This window comes from Fusarium keratoplasticum, chromosome 7 (assembly GCF_025433545.1).
Source record: "Fusarium keratoplasticum isolate Fu6.1 chromosome 7, whole genome shotgun sequence".
NCBI classification, from domain to species: Eukaryota; Fungi; Ascomycota; class Sordariomycetes; order Hypocreales; family Nectriaceae; genus Fusarium; species Fusarium keratoplasticum.
The window spans coordinates 1,833,262-1,856,886 of record NC_070535.1 but is presented as its reverse complement, the minus strand read 5'-3'; the positions used below and the strand labels follow the sequence as shown (position 1 = coordinate 1,856,886).

The 23,625-nt window shown below is 51.1% G+C and overlaps 9 protein-coding genes across 9 annotated transcripts; 4 read left to right on the top strand and 5 right to left on the bottom strand.

Annotated features, from left to right (window-relative positions):
• Positions 1 to 358: 358 nt before the first annotated feature.
• Positions 359 to 2,305, bottom strand: NCS57_00976500 (uncharacterized protein; the record flags this gene model as incomplete). The annotated part of the gene is made up of 5 exons (XM_053059528.1): positions 359 to 847; positions 897 to 1,226; positions 1,311 to 1,330; positions 1,385 to 2,030; positions 2,156 to 2,305. The coding sequence occupies 5 exons, from the start codon at positions 2,303 to 2,305 to the stop codon at positions 359 to 361; spliced, it is 1,635 nt and encodes a 544-aa protein (XP_052911599.1).
• A 1,054-nt stretch (positions 2,306 to 3,359) lies between these two features.
• On the bottom strand, positions 3,360 to 4,750 carry NCS57_00976400 (uncharacterized protein; the record flags this gene model as incomplete). Its single annotated transcript, XM_053059527.1, has 5 exons — positions 3,360 to 3,891; positions 3,943 to 4,085; positions 4,137 to 4,358; positions 4,428 to 4,532; positions 4,580 to 4,750. The coding sequence occupies 5 exons, from the start codon at positions 4,748 to 4,750 to the stop codon at positions 3,360 to 3,362; spliced, it is 1,173 nt and encodes a 390-aa protein (XP_052911598.1).
• Positions 4,751 to 5,745: 995 nt separating this feature from the next.
• On the top strand, positions 5,746 to 6,502 carry NCS57_00976300 (N-acetyltransferase domain-containing protein; the record flags this gene model as incomplete). The annotated part of the gene is made up of 2 exons (XM_053059526.1): positions 5,746 to 6,157; positions 6,207 to 6,502. The coding sequence occupies exons 1-2, from the start codon at positions 5,764 to 5,766 to the stop codon at positions 6,500 to 6,502; spliced, it is 690 nt and encodes a 229-aa protein (XP_052911597.1). The 5' UTR covers positions 5,746 to 5,763.
• Positions 6,503 to 7,028: 526 nt separating this feature from the next.
• NCS57_00976200 (uncharacterized protein) lies at positions 7,029 to 7,665 on the bottom strand (the record flags this gene model as incomplete). Its single annotated transcript, XM_053059525.1, has 2 exons — positions 7,029 to 7,181; positions 7,237 to 7,665. The coding sequence occupies 2 exons, from the start codon at positions 7,663 to 7,665 to the stop codon at positions 7,029 to 7,031; spliced, it is 582 nt and encodes a 193-aa protein (XP_052911596.1).
• Positions 7,666 to 8,836: 1,171 nt separating this feature from the next.
• NCS57_00976100 (uncharacterized protein) lies at positions 8,837 to 9,967 on the top strand (the record flags this gene model as incomplete). Its single annotated transcript, XM_053059524.1, has 1 exon — positions 8,837 to 9,967. One exon carries the CDS (start codon positions 8,837 to 8,839, stop codon positions 9,965 to 9,967), a length of 1,131 nt encoding a protein of 376 aa, XP_052911595.1.
• An 853-nt stretch (positions 9,968 to 10,820) lies between these two features.
• NCS57_00976000 (uncharacterized protein) lies at positions 10,821 to 15,003 on the top strand (the record flags this gene model as incomplete). The annotated part of the gene is made up of 7 exons (XM_053059523.1): positions 10,821 to 10,897; positions 10,964 to 11,233; positions 11,337 to 11,396; positions 11,448 to 12,152; positions 12,208 to 12,806; positions 12,856 to 13,548; positions 13,610 to 15,003. 7 exons carry the CDS (start codon positions 10,821 to 10,823, stop codon positions 15,001 to 15,003), a joined length of 3,798 nt encoding a protein of 1,265 aa, XP_052911594.1.
• A 1,153-nt stretch (positions 15,004 to 16,156) lies between these two features.
• On the bottom strand, positions 16,157 to 18,053 carry NCS57_00975900 (uncharacterized protein; the record flags this gene model as incomplete). The annotated part of the gene is made up of 2 exons (XM_053059522.1): positions 16,157 to 17,878; positions 17,973 to 18,053. The coding sequence occupies 2 exons, from the start codon at positions 18,051 to 18,053 to the stop codon at positions 16,157 to 16,159; spliced, it is 1,803 nt and encodes a 600-aa protein (XP_052911593.1).
• A 1,099-nt stretch (positions 18,054 to 19,152) lies between these two features.
• NCS57_00975800 (uncharacterized protein) lies at positions 19,153 to 20,368 on the top strand (the record flags this gene model as incomplete). Its single annotated transcript, XM_053059521.1, has 4 exons — positions 19,153 to 19,693; positions 19,747 to 19,864; positions 19,925 to 19,986; positions 20,043 to 20,368. 4 exons carry the CDS (start codon positions 19,153 to 19,155, stop codon positions 20,366 to 20,368), a joined length of 1,047 nt encoding a protein of 348 aa, XP_052911592.1.
• Positions 20,369 to 21,137: 769 nt separating this feature from the next.
• Positions 21,138 to 23,115, bottom strand: NCS57_00975700 (uncharacterized protein; the record flags this gene model as incomplete). Its single annotated transcript, XM_053059520.1, has 2 exons — positions 21,138 to 22,156; positions 22,209 to 23,115. 2 exons carry the CDS (start codon positions 23,113 to 23,115, stop codon positions 21,138 to 21,140), a joined length of 1,926 nt encoding a protein of 641 aa, XP_052911591.1.
• Positions 23,116 to 23,625: the final 510 nt, after the last annotated feature.

Here is a 23,625-nt window from a genome sequence, read left to right as displayed (position 1 = left end):
TGGGAACATGAACACAGGCTACTCTGGCAGGGGAGTCCGTGCCCCGTTCTGACAAAGGGGTTATGATGCATTTTGCCTCTCCCCTCATCTCGAGAGCATTCGTGTCTTGAACCAAGACCTGGCCAGTGATGGATTAAGCGCCGCAACATTCCTCCCCTCTAGCTCGAAATTTTGGAGAATTCCAAGTTGTCGCCTTATTTCAGATATAAGAAAACCTTTGAACACACCGACTTGGCGATTGGTTGCGCATATGTGGCCAACGTGATCCAGTAAAGACATTTGTATTGACGGTCGAGATGCTACTAACTTCACAATGCTATGCTATGCTATGCTATGTTATGATTGGAAATGATCTGTCCTAAACCTCCATCTGAGGTCCCTTGTACTCCCTCTTGGCCCAGACAAGGTAGTATACAATGCTAAGAAGAGTAACTCCACCTGTCATCAGAGACGAATAGTTCATGGAGGCGGCGTCAACAGGAGTCTGCGGGGGCCAGAAGCTGAAGAACCAGATGATGATCATGAAAAGGCATGCAAATGTGTTGTTGATGATGCCGAAAATGCCAGGGACGTGCCATGGACCCCAAGCCAGAGTCTGACCCTCGCCAGCAGTAGTGTCGGCCAGGGCGGGAAGTGCGCTGGGATCAGGCATCTTGTAGCCCTTGCCGCATCGACGGTAGAGCAGGAGAGATGCTGAAATGAGGTAGGAAGAGTATAGACCAGAGACGGCGACGGAGATGATGGCGTTGTAGACGACGGTGGAACCGATGTTGATGAGACCGATGAGGCACGAGATGACACTGGTGACAGTGATGGCCCAAACAGGGACGTTGGTTCGAGGATCAACCTGGTGGCGGTGAGTCTTGAGAATGTCCGAACGGGTAAACGGAACTCACCTTGGAGACAGTGGACCAGAAAGGCACACCACGGTCTCGAGCAAAGGCCCAGAACATGCGAGAGGAGGCGGCGATGACACCGACAATAGCAGATAGAGTCATGACGATAATCAAGGATGTCATGACGGCGGTACCAGTCTTGGAGCCGGTCGCCTGATAAAAGATCTCGATGTAAGGGTAGCCAGTCGGGGAGTTGATGGCTTTGTCGATATCAGTAGCACCATAGAGCATGGCAATGATCATAGCAAGGCCCATAGCGCCGTTGATGCAGACACTGGTCATAATGGATCGGGGAACAGCCACAGAAGGGTTTCTGACTTCCTCACACATCTATTTACTTGAGTTAGTAACCATCAACTTCCGAATGTTGGTCGATACCAGTGTCCGATTGGATGCTGGAACAGGAAATCTTACGTGGAAAGAGCAGTCGACACCTAGACAGTGTTAGAACTTGTGTGAAAGATGTCAGAGCGGTTACTGAAGCTTACCAGCAAATGAAAAGACACAACCGAGCAGACCGACGAACCATGACAGACCCTGAGTAGGCCACATGCCTTCGTTTCGGAACTCGAGGAAGACACTCTTCGCATCGCCGTGCGCACCGAAAGTGACCAGAGTAATAAGAACGGCAAAGAAGCCAATGATGTGCAGAATGAGGATCATTCCCTCCAGCTTGGGAAGCATGGAGCTGACGACAGTGTTGATAAAGACGGCAATCAGGACACACATCCAGAGCATTAGCGTTCCCTGCCATGTCTGAGCGTTGTATGAGGGAGTCGTGAATGTCACGAGACCCTGGATCATAGTGCCGGTAAGAAAGGCGGCGGCGGCAGAAGTTCCTTGCCAGCCAGCAATAGTCAACCAACCAGTGATATAACTCAAGAACTTGGAACACCATCGAGGAGCGAGCATGGCAACCCAATGGTACTGACCACCCGACGTTGGTGCAATAGAGACGAGTTCACACAGAGTTGAGAAGACGCTGATGTTGCCGATCCAGACGAAGATGAAGCCGTAGATGAGACCTCCAGCGCCGCCATTTGACAGGCCGGGGGCAAAGTTCATGAGTGTGCCTTCCCATGTTACGAGAATAGCACAACTGAAACCCAGGATGGTCAAGAAACGGAAGTTGCGCTGTGCAGAAAAGACTCTTGATTAGTATTCTCATCGATGCCGATTAAAGGATGGGATGTTGTATAGCTCAAGCTTCTCTAACAAGAGAGGTGATGTGATAAGCAACAATAATGATTCAATCTTACCCTTAGAACCGACTTCTTTCCCAGCCTAGCCAGTTGAGAGCGATCAAAGGCGTCGGGGTCAACCTCTTCTGAGACATTTTCGAACGTTTGCTCTGGCGACTTCTTTGGGCTCACGTTGTCGAGCTCTTGGCTATCGCGTTTAAAAACCATCTTGACGAAGGATCGTGTTACCAATGTCAAGCAAAGAGAGAACAAACAGCCGTGGTGAGCACCAAAAGACGGCGTGGTGAGAAAGGCGGGAGATTAGGGGATGGCTGATGCAAGATCTTGCAGCCAACAACTGCACGGGGGTAATCTATTATGTAGGGAATACAGTTCGTTGGGCATGCAGAAAACGTGGCGAGTCAACCCCTGACTCGGTTGCGCGTGTTCATGCAGCCGATGCAACGATGCAACAGTCCCGGTAGCAGAGGGTGAAACTCACACTCGGCCAACGCTAGTTCTCATCGGCTTCCTCTGCAGGATACGACAAGAACGGTTGGTTGTTGGACGACTCGACCCCTGGGCTCACCCGAGAAATGCTGGGTCACCCGAAGGGAGAGATGTTGCCTCATCCACCAGGACCAGGAGCCGATCCCTGCTGCATCGGTGCGACCCTCACCCCTGCCAGGATTGTTTGCTGTCTTGTAGATATACCGTGTACTATGTCCATGCACAAACTCCAGGGATGGACCTCGTTAGATCGAGACATCTGGAGATGTAATGCGACTTGTGGGCAGGCCAGAAATTACCGACAGATGTCGTATCGCTACGGGGCCCGCATATGATCACCGAGGTCCGTGACAAACCCCATGGATAACAGAATCGATTGGGGAATAGTAACAGCGGTAGTGGGAACGCGTCGGCCTAGTTGGACGGGAAACCCCTGCCACCGGGAGTGACACCGTGTGGCCCTCGTACGATGGGAGCAGAATATTCCTTGCCTGCATCAATTTTGACTTTTCCCGGGGAGGAGATTGTGTCCACATGGATCTAGTGATCCGCGCTGTCCGCGCAATTAATGCCCCCGTTTCTTTGCGGTCCACTGGGAGCGTCCGTGTTGCTCTTTGACACTGCGCCATTAACTTTGCGAGCCCAAGGAAGAAGCTGCAGAACAAGTCTTGATGGGTGCTTGTCTGATTTGACAGTTTTGGGTCTGTTTGCCGGGTCTTAAAAATTAAATGGGCTCTCCACAAGCTGTCGATTTATGTATATTAAATCTCGATCAAGCACCTGTGGTGCCACTACGCTCCCTGTGTACATCCACTGTCCAGCTCTGCTCGACAAGTACCGTCTGGCTTGTCTGGCTATGGCGGTCCCACGAGCCATTGGCCTCAGAAGCTGCAGTGACGGTGGCCTTGTTTCCCCGGTCGCGAGACTTGCCCATATCCATCATTTCGTAATTCTGTCTCCGATAAGAAGCGTTCGTAGCCATGGTAGCGACCGACATTATTCCCCTTGCCGACTTGTCTCGAGGACGGCTCGTGTGGGCCGAAGCTGAGGCGTAACCACTTGGTCCGCTTCTGCTTCTGCTGTTGCTTCCCTTGCTGCTCGCTCCACGAAGGTCTCCAGCAATCATCTGTCCTGATTCAAGACTATCAAGGAACGGCTTGAGGTAGGGAATACACGTAGCCATGACGCTCATGCACAAAATGACTTGGGTTATAATTGTCGGCGGCCACATGTCAAACATGGGGTTGTTGGACTCAGTCGCGGCCTTGTAGTAGTACATGTGGCAGATGATAGGAGGAATGATGCTTTATATCCTTTGTCAGTATTGTGCTTTTGCTAAGAGTGAGGCGGCTTACAATGTGCGGGACCCAAAGACGCCAATGACCAACGTCTTCTTGGCGACCGATGTCTTTAAGTGGATAAACATGTCGACAAGAATGGACGTGATGGCGAGGTCGGTGATGATGTTCAAAGCATCAACATAAACCCAGAAGGCGTACTGTAGCAGTCATTAGATGCAGTCTCTTCCAGCAGGATATGTGCGACGCACCCGATTGAAGCATTGGCCTTTCATGTAATCCCAAGGCTCTGGGATAGAGCATTGGAAAAATGAAGCTGCTATCGACGATAATGCCCAGACACCAATCAAGCCTTCGGTGGCCCAGATCAATCCTCGACGCTTTCGAGGAGCCATGCCCCAGACGGTCCTCGTGGCTGAGATCTTTGCCAAGAGCAATGTGAGAATGAATAGTACGTCCGATGTGTATTGCGCCTGCGATGTAGACATTTCTTGTTAGCGCTTTGACTGTCCAGTCGGTGATGCTTCATAATTACTCGGTACCTTCAAGATTGACGAGACCTGATCGGCGGACAGGCCTTGCATCTTCCCCAGTCCGTTCGCACCCTGGATAATGACGGCGATCGACTGCGCAATAGCCATGATCTTCTGCAGTCAGCAAGCGACAACCAACAAAAAAGAAGTGTAGAACCAACCGTGGAGGTGCCGACAAGTATGTCGTCCAGCTTGAGGTTGCCCGCTGTTGCCATTCTGGTCACCAGGCGGGTAATGGCGGATAGAATGGAAATAACCATGAGAAGAGCCGTCACGGCCCGTATCAACGGCGCCTTGTTGAAGGGCGTCTCATGCTCGCGAGGCAGAATCATTGTGTGGGCGCATCAAGTTGCAGACTCGCAGCGTTGGCAGCGGAGATTTGAAGCCACAGAATAACTCAAGGGATGGCAGGTCTTTTCGCCTGTTGGTCAATCATCCGCCAGCCACAGGAATATCTCTGCTGAAAAAGACGAACCACTACTTCTCGCAATCCAGACAGCTGGGAAAACAACCCCCAAGCACAGGGTATCGGCACCGTGTGATAGCCAAGACGTGCCTCCTTTAACCTTGACACTTGACAGGCACATGCCGTCCAATCGCAAAAATTAACCGTAACGGCCCACCGCACATCCGCTCAACTGAAGCGTCTCGGCTCAGGCGGGATCGACAGGCCCCCGATCCGCCCGTGACAGGGCCATCCCGGCAGATGGGCCTTAATCCAGCTTCCAGACTGGTGATGGATCTGCCGCAGAGTCCACCGGGCGGTCCTTGCTGCTCCCCAGTTGCCGGGTTCAGGGTCTTAATGACAAGGGAGAGATACGTGATAATGTAACTCCCGCTTGCCAGCGACACGTCGTTGACCAACAGACATATGCATCTCTCTGCATGTGCCGTCAATGCGAGACGCGCTAAATCAAACGAAATGCCCCCCTGTGTCCTCGCTTTACCCATTCAGGCTTTTCGCGTTGGTTCCATGGCCAGTTTTGCTTTGCAAACCAAACTCAAACCTTCATTCATCAGCTCAGTCTGCGGCGCATGCACGCCACGGTTGTCGCATCCCTTATCACGCTCGTTTACGTCCCGATTCTTCAAGAGGAAGGTAGGAGGTGAATTTACCGAAGCGAAGGATGAGGCTTAGAAAAATCTCCGCTGTCTACCAAGAAAGAGTCATATGTGACGTGGCTCGGCACCTTAGAAGGATCCATTATTGTTAGTAGTGTCGCTGCAAGTATGCGTCAATTCGCCGAACTCGGCCAAGCTGCTCCCCCTTTTTAAACGACCTTGATTCTGTCACATCACCGTCAGAGCAATACTCCTTCGATTGTGAACGGTGCAATTTGTCAACATGGCGTCGAACGCTTTGGTACTAGAGAAAGCAACTCTGGACGACGTTCCTGCGCTTACTGAGTTATGGTACGCCGGGTTCACAGACCCCGGGGTGCGGTACTTGTGGCCCGATACTCCAGGCGTACGCAAGTGGTGGGATGAGGCCAACCGCGAGGATCTTGCCAATAAGACCTACCAGCACTATATCAAAGTTATCGACCCCAGTTTGAAGGATCACCAGGGCCGGCCGCGGATAGCTGCTTTTGCGAAATGGGACACGGCTACGCAGGAGGAGCGAGGACCTCGATATCCTGCTTGGAACCCGGATATGCCTCTCCAAGCGATTGAGGACTTTATTCAAAGCCTGGAGAACTCGAGACAGCAAGTGATGGCCGGGAAGACAAAGCATTACTGTGGGAGTTTCTTTCTTTCGCTTAGGCAGGCGGTGCTGACTGTTTTTAGATCTTGATACTCTCGTCACACATCCTGAGTATCAAAGACGAGGTGCCGGCTCAATGCTCATGAAATGGGGTTGCGATCTTGCGGACGAAAATGGTGCCGAGCTCTACGTAGATGCAAGCAAGGACGGCTCATTCCTCTACCGGAAATTCGGTTTCATTGAACAGACCCTGGAGGGTGAACCTGCATCTGGAATCATCCCGATGGCTCGGGCCCTCGCAGAGAAGAGCCGAAGTGGTGGGCGCATGGACCGCGCGCTCGTGGGAGGAGGTAGTGAGAAGACATACACTGGGGAGTGATATTAATCACCAATTTGTGAACATATAAGAGACATGTGGGTTTCTAGGTGACCTACCTAATTCAGCGTAGTTCTAGAAATGCGAGGCCATGCTGATTGACTGATCACCGGTGTTCTAGATCTGTTCTGGTGCTCCATCAGAAGGATGCAGGGTACGGGGAGTTAATAACACAAATTCGATCACCCCTGTTTTTTTTAGTCAACTCCTCTTTTTTATTTGTGCATGAAGTTCTGTTCTTTGCTTCTTACGTCTTCTTTATATAATTAACTTTGCTAGCGCACTTCTTCTAACACCACAACGGTGTTTGATCCACACGTTCCAGAATCATTGTTTCCCAAAGTTAATTCAATCTCAATCAAGCAACCCCCGTCAGCCCTGCCTCTTTTGCTTCCAGATACCACGTTACATAAATCGTGTCATCCAAAAGCTGGTTTTTGATACCTGAATTGTTATACCTCTCGCTTTTTAAAGCGAAGTACGTAATTGCAAAAGTTAGGTTCGTACCTCAATATTCAGCTTCATATCCTCATTCCCAAATGGTGACTTCGTCATGGATACCAGTCCCACGAACCAAGGGAAGAACTTTCTCAATGGATTCCTTGCCCATTGGCTGGTCGACGAGAACGAATGGATGCTCTTGAGCACCTTGGACACCGTTCTTGACCTGCTCGCGAACCCACTAGATGGAAGGTCAACATCCAATCTTCACATGCCTTCGGCGCATTTCTACTTACCGGGATTCCAAACGAGGTAAACATTATGTGGTCTGGGCGAACCCAGTCATTTTCTAGAACATAGCGGTCCAGTGCCCCAGTCCAGAGAAGCACCACATGAGGCCAGTTGAGTTCAGCAGGGAGACTGGTAGGGTCGACCTCATACCCGATAGGCGAACCGCAGACTCCGCAAAAATACCGCCATCGGCTCGGCGAAGATTCATAACGTTTCAGAGGTGACACTTCATCAACCGAAAATTTGGAACTCATCAAAGCCCAAGGTGTCCAAGTCCGCTCGTCGTCAGAAAGAGGGGTACTCGCTTTGCCGTCCGATCCTGTCTCGGGAGCCAAGGTGGAGATGCTGACAGTCGGAGCATGAGTGGGCATTCCATAGACACCTATCTGTGCTGTTGCAGCACGACAGCCACCGCAGTGACAGACCACAGACATGGGAAACCGAGGCTGAACTGAATCAGGAAGTTCGAGACCTGGAGTTTTGTACGGACTGAGAGGACGGTCCTCAAAGGGAGGCACCGAGGCCTTGAATCTCACTGCCTTGCATCTACACCCCCCTTGAAGTTCAAATGCGTGATCAGGAAAAGGCATCACAGAAGATGGTCTTGGTTAAGCATGGTCTTGGTGTTTGAGCCCAGAACAAAAGGGATGGTAGACCGTCGATTTATAGCCCCAGCCTATCGCCTTGCCCGAGGTTTCCGAGCTCGACTCCTTCCGTTGATAAACATCGGATGTCGCATCCAGAGTGTCAGATTTCTCCCTCTTTCGGCATGCTATAATCTGACATATGCAGTCTGACAGCGCGGGCGCCAATCATGAATGAGGCCCAGAGTGGCAGATTGGCCCATAACACCGAACTCGTCCATCGGTTATGCCTTACGGATACCAACATCCAAAAGCGACGCTTACACTACGATGGATAAGCATAACCGAGGGGTTGCTGTGGATGGAACCGAAGCGGGAGGCTGAGCCTGGGAGGTTGCATCATCATTCCGGGGTAAACCTGATTGTTGGCGTTTGCTCTGGGCTTTTTCTTGCTGTTGGAATTAAAGTATGATCGCCGTCGTGCGGCACTGTCTGCCGTCTGCCGCTGTTTGGATATCTTCCGCGGCGCATGTAACGGGCCGTTGATGTGACGAGAAATTAATTCCTTCGGCTAGGTATATCAAGCGACACCAAGTCTCCTATGGCACCAATACTGTGTTCAAAACTCTCTCGTCTGCCGTTGTACCTGGTTTCCAGTTGTAAATAAGTGAACAAGCAGTACCGGGAAGGGCACAGGATGTTGTTTCTTTGTATGCATTACTATTATTTGTCTATCTTCGTTGTCTTCCAATACCCAACGCCTACACAAATAAGGGTGAATTTATTCATCAAAGGCAGTCTTCTAAATCATTCTTGCGGTTCTTGTTCACATATTGTCCACCCAACGACTAACCCCTGAAATGCACTATATGATTCGAGGAGGGCTACAGGTGTGGCGAGCAAATGTGATGTCTGGAATTGTCCACTGTTATGAGACGTCCGTTTTTATTGCTGATTCTCGTTCAGCTCCGCATCAGATTATCTTGGTAGTGTATAAATCAGTCTTTCCCCTAATTTGTCCATGTTCATTCCTGAGTGGTTTCCAACCCGAGCTGAAACGAGCGACTGCACAACCCCCACACCAAATACCACGAAGGTTGCATCTTCGATGACAGACGTTCTGAGATTCCAGGGTGATTTCCTTCCTATCAAATTCCCAACGTACGATTGGGGCAAGGCTCCATCCACTGATTACCGTGACCATGACTGGTTCTGGCCTTTGCATAAGCGAGTTCTCATGGTATCCTTCCTCAACGGAACAAACGAGGAGAAGAACACCATCATCAATCTTATCAGCGCACATTACAACACAATCAAGATGGGCATCCGGTTCAAGTCCCCCCAAGACGGCGACTCTACCCCATCCGACATTCGAGTCGAGATCACAACCAGATCTGAGTCAACCGATGGGTACATGGCTACCGCTGTTCCCCATAATGTGGCAACTTTACGGCTTAATATGTCACTGAACCGCATGGGTGGCCCACTTCAGAGAGACATAGACCGAAGGCAAAAGGAGATCCTGCACGAGTTTGGCCATGCCCTGGGTCTGAAGCACGCGCACTGTCACCCTGACTGCAAGATCAATTGGAACCATCAATTCATTGAGAAGCGAACTGGATGGACTCATGATCAATTCGAGACACAAGTGCGTATGATGAAGGAATCTGGAATCTTTTCCCTGATGCTCTATGATCCGAAGTCCATCATGCACTACACCGTCGGTAAAGGTGACACTCACAGCATGATGACGTGTTTTGAAGCCAGTCACGTTCTTTCCAAGGGAGATAAGAAGTTTCTCATGGCGACATATCCCCCTGGCGGCTCAGACAGAACACTGGAAGGAGTAGCCGAACGGATGTGGAAGCCAACAAGCGCGTTGTTGAGAGAAGGTAAAAAGAGACGGGATTTCAGGTCGGCAACGACGCAATACTTGGGTCATTCAAATGAGGAAGAAGCATTTCCCAGTAATACTCTGATTGACAGTGAGACCCAGTATCTGGAAGACCTTTTCCCTGACAGCCAGAATGAAAATCTAGGCACGGCCTTCCTGCAGACAATCCTTCCCCGAGGCTACCGTTTCGAGATAGTATCCATTGCGCTTCTCTACTGTGTGGCTATTTACTACCTTAGCCTCGCTCTATTTCATTAATTTACATTTCAAACTTGTATCATTACCGAACCATCCAGGAGCGGCCCCGCCCGAGGTTTCCTCGTTGTTCCCTACCTAAATGTTGCTGATCCTCGTGTTATGAGAGCCTGCTCACAACATCAAATTTCTGTCCCTCATTGACTAGTGAGCTACACCAGTAGCCTGTGTCCAGTTTGCATTGCGGTATCAAATTGACAAACAGCTGTTGCCATGCCCTTTGATTGTAGTTGAGATAAGGTTCGGCCCAGTCAACGAATCTAGAAGCCGCCTAGAAACCGTGATGGTGGAAACCATTAGTAAGGGCGTCAAAAAAAAACTTCAATCACTGATCGAGGTAATGATATCTTCATAGGAGGGAAACCGGCATAATCGCTGAGGTTGGACGTCCAACTCCTGGGTGACCTACGTTATACAAATATCTAGCATCAAGACTCGAGTGTGCAATAGGCTAAGCTTGGCATGTCATCTTCAACTTTGTTCGCCAGTGAGAGTCGCACAGCTGAAGCTTCATCGCGTCATTTAAACCATCTTACCTACCCAAAATAGGCATGTTGATAATCAAGTAGCAGGCAAGAAATCTGCGGCACAGCCTCGTTTCTCACCCCATCTCTCTTTACTAAGTGTGCCCATAGGTAGTGTAATACATCATGCCTAGCCAATTGCGGTTGACTTCAGACACTCTATTGCCTCCCTGTGACAAAGAGGCGCAGCTGAGCCACGCTACAGCCTCATTAGGCATTCCTGCTGCAGGACCAAGAAAACCCCTCTCTTATTCCTCACTCAAGTTCATTCACTTTGCAAACTCCATAACCTTTCCAGCCTTGGTCTTCTACTTGCCATTCAAAGATTCGGAATGGGCCGAAGATCTAAACCTGACTCGAAGCACCATGAGCCGGCTCAGGGACAAGCCGCACAGCCGTCGCCCATGGGGTAGGTGTTGAATTGTCCAACTACTCACAGTGTAGGACTAGCTAATATTCTTATCCTGTTTGTTAGCTCGGCCATGTCTTATTCTCCAATGTCGTACTCCCAAATGCCTAGCTCGCCGATGCAGTATAATTCCATGATGCAAACACCGCTATATCCGCCACCCTCAGCCCCAGCCGGCCTCGTTGATTATTCACAAGAGCTTTGGAAGATGCCAGAGATTACCCCAAGTTGGGGTGGCGCGAGTATGCAACCAGTTCAACCTTACCTGAATCAGTCAGTGCCTGCGGAAATGCCAACAGAGCCATGGAGACCCCAGCAATATTCTCCGACATACTGGTACGTCATGCACATACCAACGTCTCCCATTTCTCTAGAATACCTATTTTCTTGTTCAACCACAAGTCGGGGTGATTTTATTAACATTTGAGACGTATGATAGCATAACCTGCGAAAAGCAATTTGTGCCCAACTCTGTGTCGCTGCTCTACTGTTCTAGATGGTACGTCATCTTCGGCACAGTGAATTTGTCAATATACTCATGAGACTGCAGTTGCCAGGGCCTTGGTCAGGGAATCCAAGTACGCAAGACCCAGTCCTCATCCTCGGAGATCCCCAGTTTTTCAACCGCCGCTCCAGGAGCCAATGCCGACACATCCCCAAACGCTTCATCAAACTCGGCCCTTGAATCTCACAATACCCACCCACCGAGTTCTCCTTCAGCTGTCCACTCACGCAGGCTCGAAAACATTCGGAGACTTGCGCCTTGGGGACCTGAATCAACTCCTACCAGGATGCCCGAAGACCCTCTTGATACAAATTATGTTTTACCTACGACAAAAGATCACCAATTTGGATTTCAACCGGATGATAGAAAAGAGCCCAAGGCTACCAAGAAATTGGAAGGAGATAAACAGAAAGAATCCCACGGGTCTCGTCCTTCTCTCAAGGCTCAACTGTCTCATCGGTTTGAAAAATTTGGGTCAACACAGATGCGACCGCCCTCCCACGATGACTCTGACGCAGACACCACTTGTTCTGTCGATTCTGCCTGGGATGGCTCAATGGAGCCAAGCAAGCAACATTTTGTCCAACAGCTTGTCCAGGATGTCAAGAGCCATCTTGGCAGCACATGCAGCAAGAGTATGGCTGTAGACTACCTTAGTAACGCAGTGAAGGAGTTTGCATGTAGACTGCAAGACGAGTCCTTAAGCGCTTGCGGGTTGGAGGCAGGGGCCATAATAAAACGACACAGAGAGTAAGTTCAAGCATGAAGGTACCAAATTAACTCAAGTTGACCCGTTGGATCATAGACAGATCGTCCAACTGCTAGTCTCCGCTCCATCCGAGATAGCATCCAGCCGGACGGACCAAGAGTTACTAGGTGACGATGGGTTGCCAGGCCCCAAACAATCCAGCAAGCCCAGCGATGCGATCCTTGATTGGGTGAGTGGCGTTCAGCCGGAATCTACCACGGAAATGTCGCCATCAGCCCAATACATGGAGCCTGTTCAACAGTCGGATGCATATCGCTGGCTGTTAACCAAGATCCTTCAGCATGATCGATTGTCCTTTGGAGATGAATATGGTGCAGCACGAATCGGAAAAACCATTCGGAGAGAGTTGCGGGTTCGAGGATACCCCCTGAAAAGCAGAGTGTGGTTGCGGCCCTCCATGGTGACCATGATATTCAACCTCAATTGGAACCCTGTTCGCTTCTTCCGTAACTTGCGCACCAATATCCCTTACAAAGAGGCTCTTCCCAAAATACTATGCTTGGTCGGTTCATGGGATGAGGCACAGGCTTTGACAGTGGCGGATTACATGAATCAAACATGGCCTGAATCCGGACAATCTCTGATCACTCTGTTACAAGAGCTAGTGTCGCTTCCTGAAGGCCAAGAGTGTTCATGTGAGTTCGGAATACCACCGTTGTTTTCTCGGTTCTAATTCTGCCTTAGATGAGACACCACAGCCCCTTGAAGGCCAGCGTCAGCGAGGCCTCAAAAGCCTCAGTGCTATCATTCACCCGGAATCATCCTTCTCTCTGACTGCGATTGGCGGCCTCCACTTCGTTTCCGAGATAGGCGAGCAACTTTCTTGGTTGGCCTCAGCTTTACGGCCGTCAATCACGCATGGGCGGGTTATGAGTTACATTCCTCGTGTCCGCGACATCCGTTTACTTCCCCAAACCAGGGAACCCGGGACAAGGAATAGGATTGCGTCTTGCGAGATTAGATTCGAGTTTGCAGGTACAGCGGATCCGTCTCTGGAGCCCGGTCTCTGCTGGGGCAACCTATTTTGCGGCCCAGTCTTGGTCAAAGGGTTTCCAATCCTCAAGCGATCTATACCCAAGACGGGTTTGGAGATGTCATTGGCTGAAATATCCACCATTATCAGTTCCACTCAGGTCGTGCGATGGGACCAAAGAATCATCATGAAAGGGTTCAACATGCTTGCCGTCGCTACTCTTGCGGCTGCTGATATCATCGTCTGGCATCTTCTTATTAGTAGTGAAGCCGACGAAAGGATCTCATATGTTGACCCTAGGCTCGATGAGTTGGATAGTGGGAACTTGGAGGGTATTTCTCTTCGAATGTTGGAAACGAAGCGTCACGTTGTCGGGTGGTGTGCAGCAGCCACAGACTTGTGCGGTAAGCGAATTGAGAACACCACAAAATAACCATATTGGTCAGTCATATTGACAGGTAGCAGGAGGCTCATTGGCGAATCATGACGTGAAGTCATCAGGACTCCAAAAACCACCAGGTTCAATCGTTATTGACAAACTATATCTCGAGGCCGGGGCTGACGTGGTAGGCGGTCTCAGCATGAAGATCAACTCCAAGGAGCAACCATTTTGGCTCCAGCGCGGAAAGGACTACCCCAGTCTTCTCAAGTGGATTGGAGTTCAACCCATTGCTTTTCACGATGTATCAAGTCGCCGTACATGGCTTGTTGATGGTGCTTCTGCATTGCTTCATCTTGTCAGGATATCACTTCATCTCGATGAGAACGATCCTGATTCCACTTATGACTGGGTATTCGATCCGACCCAGCTCAAGGACAAATGGGATGGTGTCACAGGTCGGCAAGCAGCCCTCATGACCTTGAAGAGCTGGGACAATCTGGACTTGAATATCTACATTGTCGACAAGCGACGAGGACCAACCGGGGTGCCAGAGGTGCAGTATGCCACTTTTGGGTCTCGCGTCAGGGAAGTACTTCACTCTATCGAGCTCCTGATTGATAGGCAGTCAAAAACCGCGTCGCAGGAGGGAATAAGGATCTCGCAGTCTCTGGACCCCCGCCGCGAGATTGTTGGCTTCGACGTTCTAGATGTTGTCACTCCACTTGGCCCCATTCTTCCTCGGGTTCAACATCTAAAATCATGGGGTCACGGCTGGATCGATTTCATGCCCTCGATTGGCGTCACCACCATCTTTGGCAACGGGTTTGGCGATTTGATTCGGCCTGATCAGCCCCTGAGCTTGTGTCAAGGCTGGAAGTCTTTACCCGAAGGAAAAGACTATATGGCGGCTTCCATATCGACACTGCGGATGTTGTATGAAAAGCGCCTTCTGAGAATGGACCCAGGCCTGAAAGAAGGCGAGATGGTAAAAAAGATTGTTTGGGCCTCTTTTAGCCACCCCTTCCGGCCCTGCAACTGCTTGACGGAGTGCATCAAGGCGGCTGCAACAACGAATGATGAAACCCAGGACTGCCACGACCCAGTGCAATTCTTTGTCAAGAAGTCATGGCCGCGTACAGTCCCACATGGTATGACACCAGTGCGCTTGACGGATCTTGATGAAAAGGGAGCAGTGGTCTTTGGGCATTTACCCATGCTGTCTCGAAAGAGTGAAGGGAAAGCCACCGCCCGACAAAGAGACGAGGATGTGGAAGCATCTTCATCGAGTGCCGATGGAAGATTGCAAGCCCCCCTCACAAACTCAGCCACAAGCGAGTCAGTTGGATCAACTGGGATCACAGTGCCAAGCTCGAGCATATCAAGCCCCAGGGAGGAACAGAAGGAGGATAAGTCAACGGATGGTAGTGCTAAAGGAGCAGGGGCAAAAAGAAGAAGATGGATATTCTTTAGGAAATAGTAGTGTAAAGACAAATAATTCCATCTTTTGGCACTAACTAGACTTCCTGTTACGATATCTCATCCGAAACAATCGGTTCTCCTGCCAACTCGATCATTGCTTGCGACGGGCGTCCACACTCACATCGGAATGATGGAGCGAACTGAGAACCTCGGACAACAACTCAATCGGGCGAATGGTTTAGTGGTATAATACTCCCTTAGCATGATTCGTCCTGCGATCCCAGCAACTGGGAGTGGTCCAGGGTTCGATTCCCTGTTCGTCCATCGTAGGTGGTTTGAATCCACCAGCAAGTTTTCTTTTTGTCCTTTGACCCTTTTTTTTTTTTTTCTTGCGCCTGGTTGAGATAACGCCTATCGATAAGATATGCCCAGCGGCCTGCATGGCTTGCTAGAAATATTTACGCGAATCATGCGTAGGTCCTTGACGGGCTGAGAAGCCTAGAACAAGTACCTTGGTGTGATCACTAATACCTCGATTTCCCACCTTAATTTGTGACACAGCTTGTACCGCTGATCTGGTGCAGGTCGATTCATCACCCGTGACTGGATGTCCCACAAAAATTTGCCTAGGCGCTCCAATGAACGGCCTTTCTGTTCTCGTTCTGCCTGAATGGAAAATAGAAGGGCATAGAAATAGGCGTTTGTCTTGAAATAGATTCATCAAGCAGTACTTTGTTACTCGGTTGGAGTCCACATGAAAGGAGTGGACTAATTTAAGGCATCTCAAAGTACCCAGAAAGTATTCTGATAACCAGCAGCTATTATAGAGTCGCAAGAAGGCCACTGCACAGATTGAGAACTTGTGCCTTCGATGAAAAATCCTGGGTGCAGGGTAAGAAGTGTGGCGCATGGGTGTATGTGGAGGTACTTCATATTTCGTGGCGGGCCACCCACGTGATTCCAGAAAACTGTCACAACGGCTTTACCGAAAAAGGCAAGCCCGCACACTCTCAGGGCGGGTCAAGGCGCGTCGCAAAGCGCGTCAGACAGAAATTGCTCCCATCAAAGTGAAGCAGATTCTTCCATGACCCACGTTGTGGAATGTCAGTTCCGCGAGCCTCCACAGTCAACTGAAGAAAGTAATGTGTTATTATAATACTTAGTTCTAAACACAACAACGTTGTATGGTCCTAGTCAGTATACATTGCTAATCAATAACCCCTGGCATCTGCAATAATCAGTCTCGCCGCATTCTCCGCGATGCCATAGACAGCCGTCTGGATATGGGCAGAAATCAACAGAGGAATGACACTCGCATCAACAACTCGCAGATTCTTGGTACCATAAACCTTGAGCTTGGGGTCGACGACACCACCATCGGCCTTGGGAAGCATGGAGCAGGTTCCAACTGGGTGGAAAATGCTGAGCGTGGTCCTCCGAGCATAGTCCCTGAACTGCTCGTCCGTCTTGACGTCGTCCAGGCCAGGCTCGTACTCACTCTCCCAGACTGACCGCATTGGCTCTGTGGTAGCGATCTTGCGGCAGTATTTGACGGCTTGTGTGACGGCCTCCAGGTCGTGGGCGTTGCTGAGGTAGTTGGGGTTGATGACAGGCTTTCCAGCAGGGTCGGATGGGTTGATGTGGATGCTACCGCGGCTGAGAGGGTGCATGATAACGGCGATGAGGGAGAAGAAGCCCTTTCCAAAGAGGGGCGATGTACTAGCTGGGTAGCCCTTGACACCGGTGTAGCCGTCCGAGAAGATGACTTCCAGTTGAGGAATAGAAGGGTTGCTCAGGAACTCGAGCTTCTTCTTGTCCACCTTGCTGGCGTCCTTACCAGCGGCTTCCTTGGCCAGAGCGACAAGGTTCCGGTCACTACCAAGAGCCTGCTTCCATGTTGTGAAGGTATACCCACTGCCAGTGTAGTCGTACAGAGAGCGCTTGCCGGCATTCCAAAGGGCCAACTCAGCAGCAGCCACGACAGGGTTGCTGCGGAGGATGTCGAAGGAAGTGAACTCCTGCTTGAGCTGGTACGAGCTCATGACGCGGAGGTGGTCCTGAAGGTTCTCGCCGACACCTGGGAGGTCAATGACCTGCTTGATGCCCGCGGCCGAGAGGACGGATTTGCTGCCGATGCCAGACTGTTCCAACAATCCAGGGCTTTGAACTGATCCGGCTGACAGGACGACCTCTCGGCGCGCCCTGATGACGGTGCCGTCCTGAAGAGTGATGCCAGTAGCAATCTGCTGGGTGCCACTCTTTACCAGGTTCACCTTGGCCACGGTGGTGTCTGTGAGGACTCGCAGGTTGGGTCCAGCGATCTTGATATAGGCGTTGGCGCTGTAAGATCGCTTGTAGCTTGTTGGGTCAATGCTGCTCGGCTGGTACATGACACCAATGGGGTTTCCGCCCAGGGACTCGAGGTTGGTCTTGACTCCAAGCTTGTTCATAGTGGGGATCCAAGTCTCCTGCTGGTCGGGAATGAAACGGTTGATGACGGCCTGAACCGGACCACTATCACCAACACCCGCAGAGCCGTAAGTGTCAGTGTTCTTGCCGGTAAAGGTCTCGGACTTCATCATCGCCTTGATCATGGTCTTCCAGTTCCATCCAGGATTGCCCAGGGCCTCCCAGCTGTCGTACTCTGCCGCAGCAGCCCGGTCGTAGGTCATCAGATTGAGTGCAGAGCTGCCACCGAGCACCTTGCCACGGTTCACGGGGAAGACGCGGTCATTGGCACCAGATTGTGGAACTGTTGTGAAATTCCAGTCGTATTTGGTCGCCAGGGTTGAACCTTTCATGCCTGGGATGTTGATCTTGGGCTCATCCCAGGCAGCGGGGCCAGCCTCGACGAGGAGGATACTGGAAGAGGGTAGGCCTTCGCTCAGTCGAGCGGCAACGGCCACTCCCGCAGTGCCACCTCCGACAACGATCTGTAAGCCACAAGTATTAGCAAGATGTGTCACTTTTGCCACCTGCGTCTCAGGTGCAGATGCTGCAGGTGGGCTAAGGCAGGTTTGGACTCACATAATCGTATGCCTGCTGCTGAGGCCGGGCTGCGAGAGCAACTGCAGAGAAGCCAACCCACAAATACGACTTGACAAGCATGGCTGCAACCGAAGAGGGGTTGATCCGACAATGGGAAAGTTTATTCAAGACTTGCCTGTCGTGGGGGCGAAGAGAGTAGAAGTGGAAGAAGCGTGTATTTGTAACGGGTCGCGGAGCCCCTGTCGAGTCTGCGGTTCATCCGGAATCATGTCTTGTCTGGGCAGCTGGAAGGCTCCGACGCCGCATGCTAGGGAAATTGGACTCTGTTAGTTGACAATTAGCGGATGGTGCACTTGGCCCTTGACGTGAGGCCACGAGCGGGACGAGTGCCGGACTTGATCAAATAGGGGTAAACAAGCCAAGACACCTTCCTTTCGTATCTGCAAAGGCCCGGCGGTTTAGTTCTTTGGGGTTTGGGACGGGCCGTCACGACGAATCAAGATCCCTGTCAAAAGCTTCTTGACATTGACAGCAACCGGCACTATGTTGCATTCTATGCTAACCGTTGCAAACCTTATTCCTCGCTTCGGGACCCCTGCCTGCAAGAAAATGCCTCTGACGCGGCCAAGTCGTTGATGGGATGAACCTACGCATGAGCCATGCGGGATAGACACCTCGTTCGATCCTTTCGCTACAGATCCTAGATAAAGTAGATGTAGAAATTCCTGGGAAAGTGAAAGCCCAAGAGATTGGTAAGCTCTTTCAGCAACAAGACACTCTAGATAATCCAAGCATGCCCGCGGAGGCCGCCACAAGGCATCACTAAACCCCCTGCATTTAGGCCACAAGCAAGGGTCCTTGCCCTTGCAGAAGAGTCCGACGAGCACTGAGATAGCAATCCTCCCCCGCAATCAGTTGGGACGACCGTGGCTGCAGAATTGTCCCAGATGTCAGACACTAGCCCTATTGCCTCATAGGGTGGAGGAGGAGACAACTTGACGGCTGGGGGAAAACATGGCTGGGTCGGCATCGCCGCTGAAATGTTCAGATGCCTTTTCTGGCCTGGTAACTGGGTTTCCGTTTTGTAATATGCGGCGTGTGGGTGGGATAGGTGTGCCCTCTTACTTAACTACAGCATTGACTCGGCATTGTTGGTCTGTTCCTTTCTTATTCCCCCTTCTGCGATCATTCGCTACTTTCTGCACTCACTACAGTACGCATGTCGGCTGTAACGCCCCCAGATCCACTGCCGCCGGACGAAAATGTCGGTCCCATACTGCTCGGAGTCTCTAGTGTGCTGATCGCGCTTGTCATCATCACGACAGGCTTGCGCGTTTGGGTACGATCAGCCCTACGATGTCTAGAATGGGACGACTACACCATGATCATTGTCACCTTTCTCGGAATCGCTCGATATGCAACCCAGGTCGCCCAGATCAGCATTGGAAACGGCCGACACAGATGGTACATCCCCAAGGAGAATTACATACGGAACAATATGCTCGGATGGGTCGCCCAGATTTTACTCTTCGCCAGCATCTGTCTCTTAAAAGTCTCCATTCTGCTGCTACTGCTGCGGATCAAGAATTCGAGGGGGTTGAGATGGTCCGCTTGGGCGGTCATGGCAGGCTTGGTCGTCACCAACTTCGGATGCATCATTATTCTTCTCGCTGAATGCGACCCTGTGGAAGCGTACTGGACAGGTTCTGGGAAGTGCTGGGATGCACGGGTTCGCATCTACGCCATTTATTTGACCATCGGTATGTCTCACGTTGAGAGACAGACTGATACACCTCTGACCCATACTGCGCAGCATACTCGATCGTCACCGACATCATCTGCTCCCTGCTACCCATGCTCGTCATCTGGAAAGTCCGGCTTCCCTTGAAGACGAAGATCTCCGTTTGGGCCTTGATGAGCCTTGGTTTGATGTAGGTCCCTGCATGGCGGCACGGTCCAGCCTCGAGTTTACTGACATGCATGATCGACAGCGCTACCGGCTTTGGCATTGCCCGTGCAGCGTCTCTAGGCATTAAAACATCAGACCTCAGTTGTAAGCTGGAGCCTTGTGCGTTTCGATAACTAGTACTGACAGACGCCTTTCCCTAGGGGTCTATGCCATCACGGCAATCTGGTCCAACCTCGAGTTGTATCTTGGCATCGTTGGCGCCAACCTCGCCCTGAGTCGATCGATATACGGATACTTCTTTAACAAGAACAAGTCCAATGTGGCGTCCTCATACGCCCAGTCTGGGTCCAACCTGGCATATAACAACAGCGGGTTCCGCCACGATACTTTCCCCCGATCGCCACGAGCCCCATCGCCATCACGAAGCGACAATAGTGATATACCACTAGAGCCTCGAAATAAGATGCAAAGTAATATCTGGGTTAGGGAGGACCCTAGTAAAGAGTCCATTGGTAGAGCTACTTGACTGGGTAGATATACAAGGCAGGCTTAAAAGAAGGTCTCTGAAAGGGCTAATGAATCATCTTGAATGTTATACTCGTTATGTTCGTGCTTCGCTATTGGCTGACTAGAGGCGTTGCTTCATCCTTTACTGCATATATAATGTGATCTATGGAAAGGAGAAGGTCTAGCTACCGTGAGTTGTGGTCCTTGCTTGGTTGTGGGTTGAGGCAGAGATACCAATTCCGCGCTGATTGCCTAGATTATAACGTCCGCTGCTGGTTCATATAACTCGTGGCACTCTTGCTCTTATTAATAAAGAAATGTCCTACCAAAGCCAGCCGGCATAGCCGGTGCCAAGGTATCCTTGTTGTTCATTCGCCATCTACGCAAGGGGTAACCACAGCCGCCAGCACCACTTCCTGGCCTGCCAGGGCCGGGGCCGACCCCTGAAACGTCCCTCACTTTAACAGGACAGAAAAGTTCCTCTGCCCTGAGGCAAGTTCAAAGAGTAATAGTAATCATGGTCATGGAATTGAAGATAGATTTTGCGTATCGAAATTAAACACCCAGGGTCAAAGACAGTAGAAACCTAACATTTAGATAAAAAGAAGGTACTCTCTTCAAAACGAAGATAGCAAACCGGAGAAAACAGTGACAAATGCCTCCAGCCTCCAGCGCCTCAACCACACAAACTGTTAGCATTCAGCATGATGATATGCAAATTTATTTCCCTCCACATGTTTCCATTGTCATCACCACCCAGGGTCCCATACGCAGGCCATATAGTCTCCTTAATTCATTATCTTCACCTTAGCATCTCCTGCCATGGCAGCCTCCTGCTTCATCTTCATGTGTTCGATTTGAGCCAGCTCCTCAAACTTCCTCTTAACATCATTGCGTGGGACGGGAGCCTTAGCAAGCCCGATACTGGCCAGAATTCCCCAGAACAGGGCGTAGATGAAGTAGAACAGGTTGATAGCGCCAAGGTAGATGACGGGGACGACGACCATGGGAATGTTGCCGAAGAGGCCTGAGCGGCGAGAAATGGTCTCCCAGAGCTCGCCTGTGAGAATTTCGGCGGCGCCGTCAAACTTCCAGGGCCCAACGAGGCGGAACTTGGCGTTGAAGCTGGCACCGCCTGCCCAAATGTAGGGAAGTCGCCAGCCGCGAGGTGTGTGGAGGGAGATGCGGAGGATATCGGTGAATGAAGGGGCCATGTCCAAGTCCTTGGCGAGCTGGTAGGCATAGCTGTCGTGCTCGACGCCGTAGGAGACACGGGCGCTGGGGGCGTGGATTACGCGATAGTGCCACTCGTCATCCTTGAGCAGCGGGCGGGGGATGCGGCCGAGGAGATGGGTGACGAAAAGCATAGACTGCATTTCGGCGAGGGGAGGAATAGCACCAAAGCCGGGGCGCACGAAACCAATGAAGCCGATGGTAGGGTCGTTGGAGGACCAAACCTGGCGGACATCGGCATCGTGGGAGACGGGGTAAGGACGGCGACCGGCGTTGTGTTCGGTGTTGAGGAAGGGGAAGTGGGGGACGTAGCCAGTTGCAAAGATAATCATATCGGGCTTGACGATGGACTCTTGGATGCGCTTAGCTTCAGGGCGGCCGTTGTCAGGGAAGTGGGCGACGCCGTCTGGAGTGATATGAGAGGGGAAAGGGGCAACGTCGATGGTCCGTTTGGCCGGGATAATGGCCGTGTTGAAGAAGAACCGGCGGATACGGGTAGCTAGCGTCCACTTAGTCGGGCGCCATGGCGTAGAGACGTTGTTCTGAATACGTTGCCAAGCCTTGTTCCAGAATACTAGGACGGCATTAGCTATGCTCATACAATTTCAAGGATACTGATGACCTACATCGCGAGGCGTGGAAACGCTCACTAAAGATCTGACCAACATACTGGTCGACACCATATTTCGAACCGCCACAGATCCAGCATCCGGCAGGCAGGGCAAGGAAATGGTAATAATCCCAAACAATCATGGTGTCTCGAACCATAGGATGGACATACATGGTGTCGAAAAGAGTAACTTGGCTGACATCGATAGGTAGTTGGGGCGTGTCGTAGTCTTGGTCTCCGCGCAGCCATGGTAGGAATCGCTGCCCTGGAGCGCGCTTAGGAGCACCAATCCAGCCATCGCGATGACAGAAAACGACTCTCTCGGTAGGAGATGTGATGGCGAGATAGCACATATCACAGCCAGTCTCGCCGCTACCCAGGACCATGACCGTCTTGCCTGTGCCAAATTGCTCACGCTTCTTGAAGTCTTGTGAATGAATCACCTCGGGGACATTCTCTATGCCAGGGATATTTGGGATATGAGCTTTTGAGTGGACGCCCGAGCAAATAGCGATGGCGTCACACTCCCATTCAATCTCCTGACCATCGGGTCCCATGTAGCTGACGACATGTTCGCTCACATCTCCTCTCCTGACGCCTGTAACGCGGGTGCTGAGATGAATGTATGGCCATAGGTTGAAATGCGTAGTGTAGTCCTCTAGATACTGTCTGTACCGCTCGGAAGAGAGGAAGTCACCGTCTTCAGGACGGGGACGGAAGTCAGAGAAGCTGGTGAGGAATTTTGAGGAGACGAGCTCGGCATCCTCATAGACGTGATGCAGGAAAACACCACCAAGCTTGTCGTAAGACTCAAAGAGCTTCAGCTCAAAGGGTTCCGTTGATGGGAAATAGTGATGGGCGGTTGCTAGTGTTTTGAGCTGGACGAGGCCAGAGGGGCCGCCTCCGATAACAGCAACGCGCATGTTGCCAGTTTTGACAAGTCTCTGAAAAGAATAATGAACGATTCTGGATAGGACCTCGCTACTATACTTGACGGCCGAGGTTCTTTGGTTCTTCTAGAAGTTCGCAACCAACAAAAGACGAGTAAGGGGCATTGAAGCTTGAACCACCCGGTCGGTACCCAGGCGACCTCTTATCTACCTCAACACGGTCTTTTGGCTCCATATCACGCTACATAAGTCCCAGTAAGCTTTCTGGCTGATTGGCGCAAGGTGAGGGGATGGATGAATGAGAAGAGGGGGCGCAGGGAGACATGACATCTTGGAAAGCGTAGGCAGCCTCCATTGCATGGTTAGTTTGAATCCGTATATGTAGCTAAGGACGTTAGTTTTGCTCGTCAAAATGTAGTCGTCCTCTCTGGAGGAGCAAAAGGCACAAGCGTACATACACATGCCCGCTTACAGGCATTCTTCAGCATATCTGCAGTTGTATTGTTGCATTCGCTGCAACCCCACCGTTACCCGCAAACGACG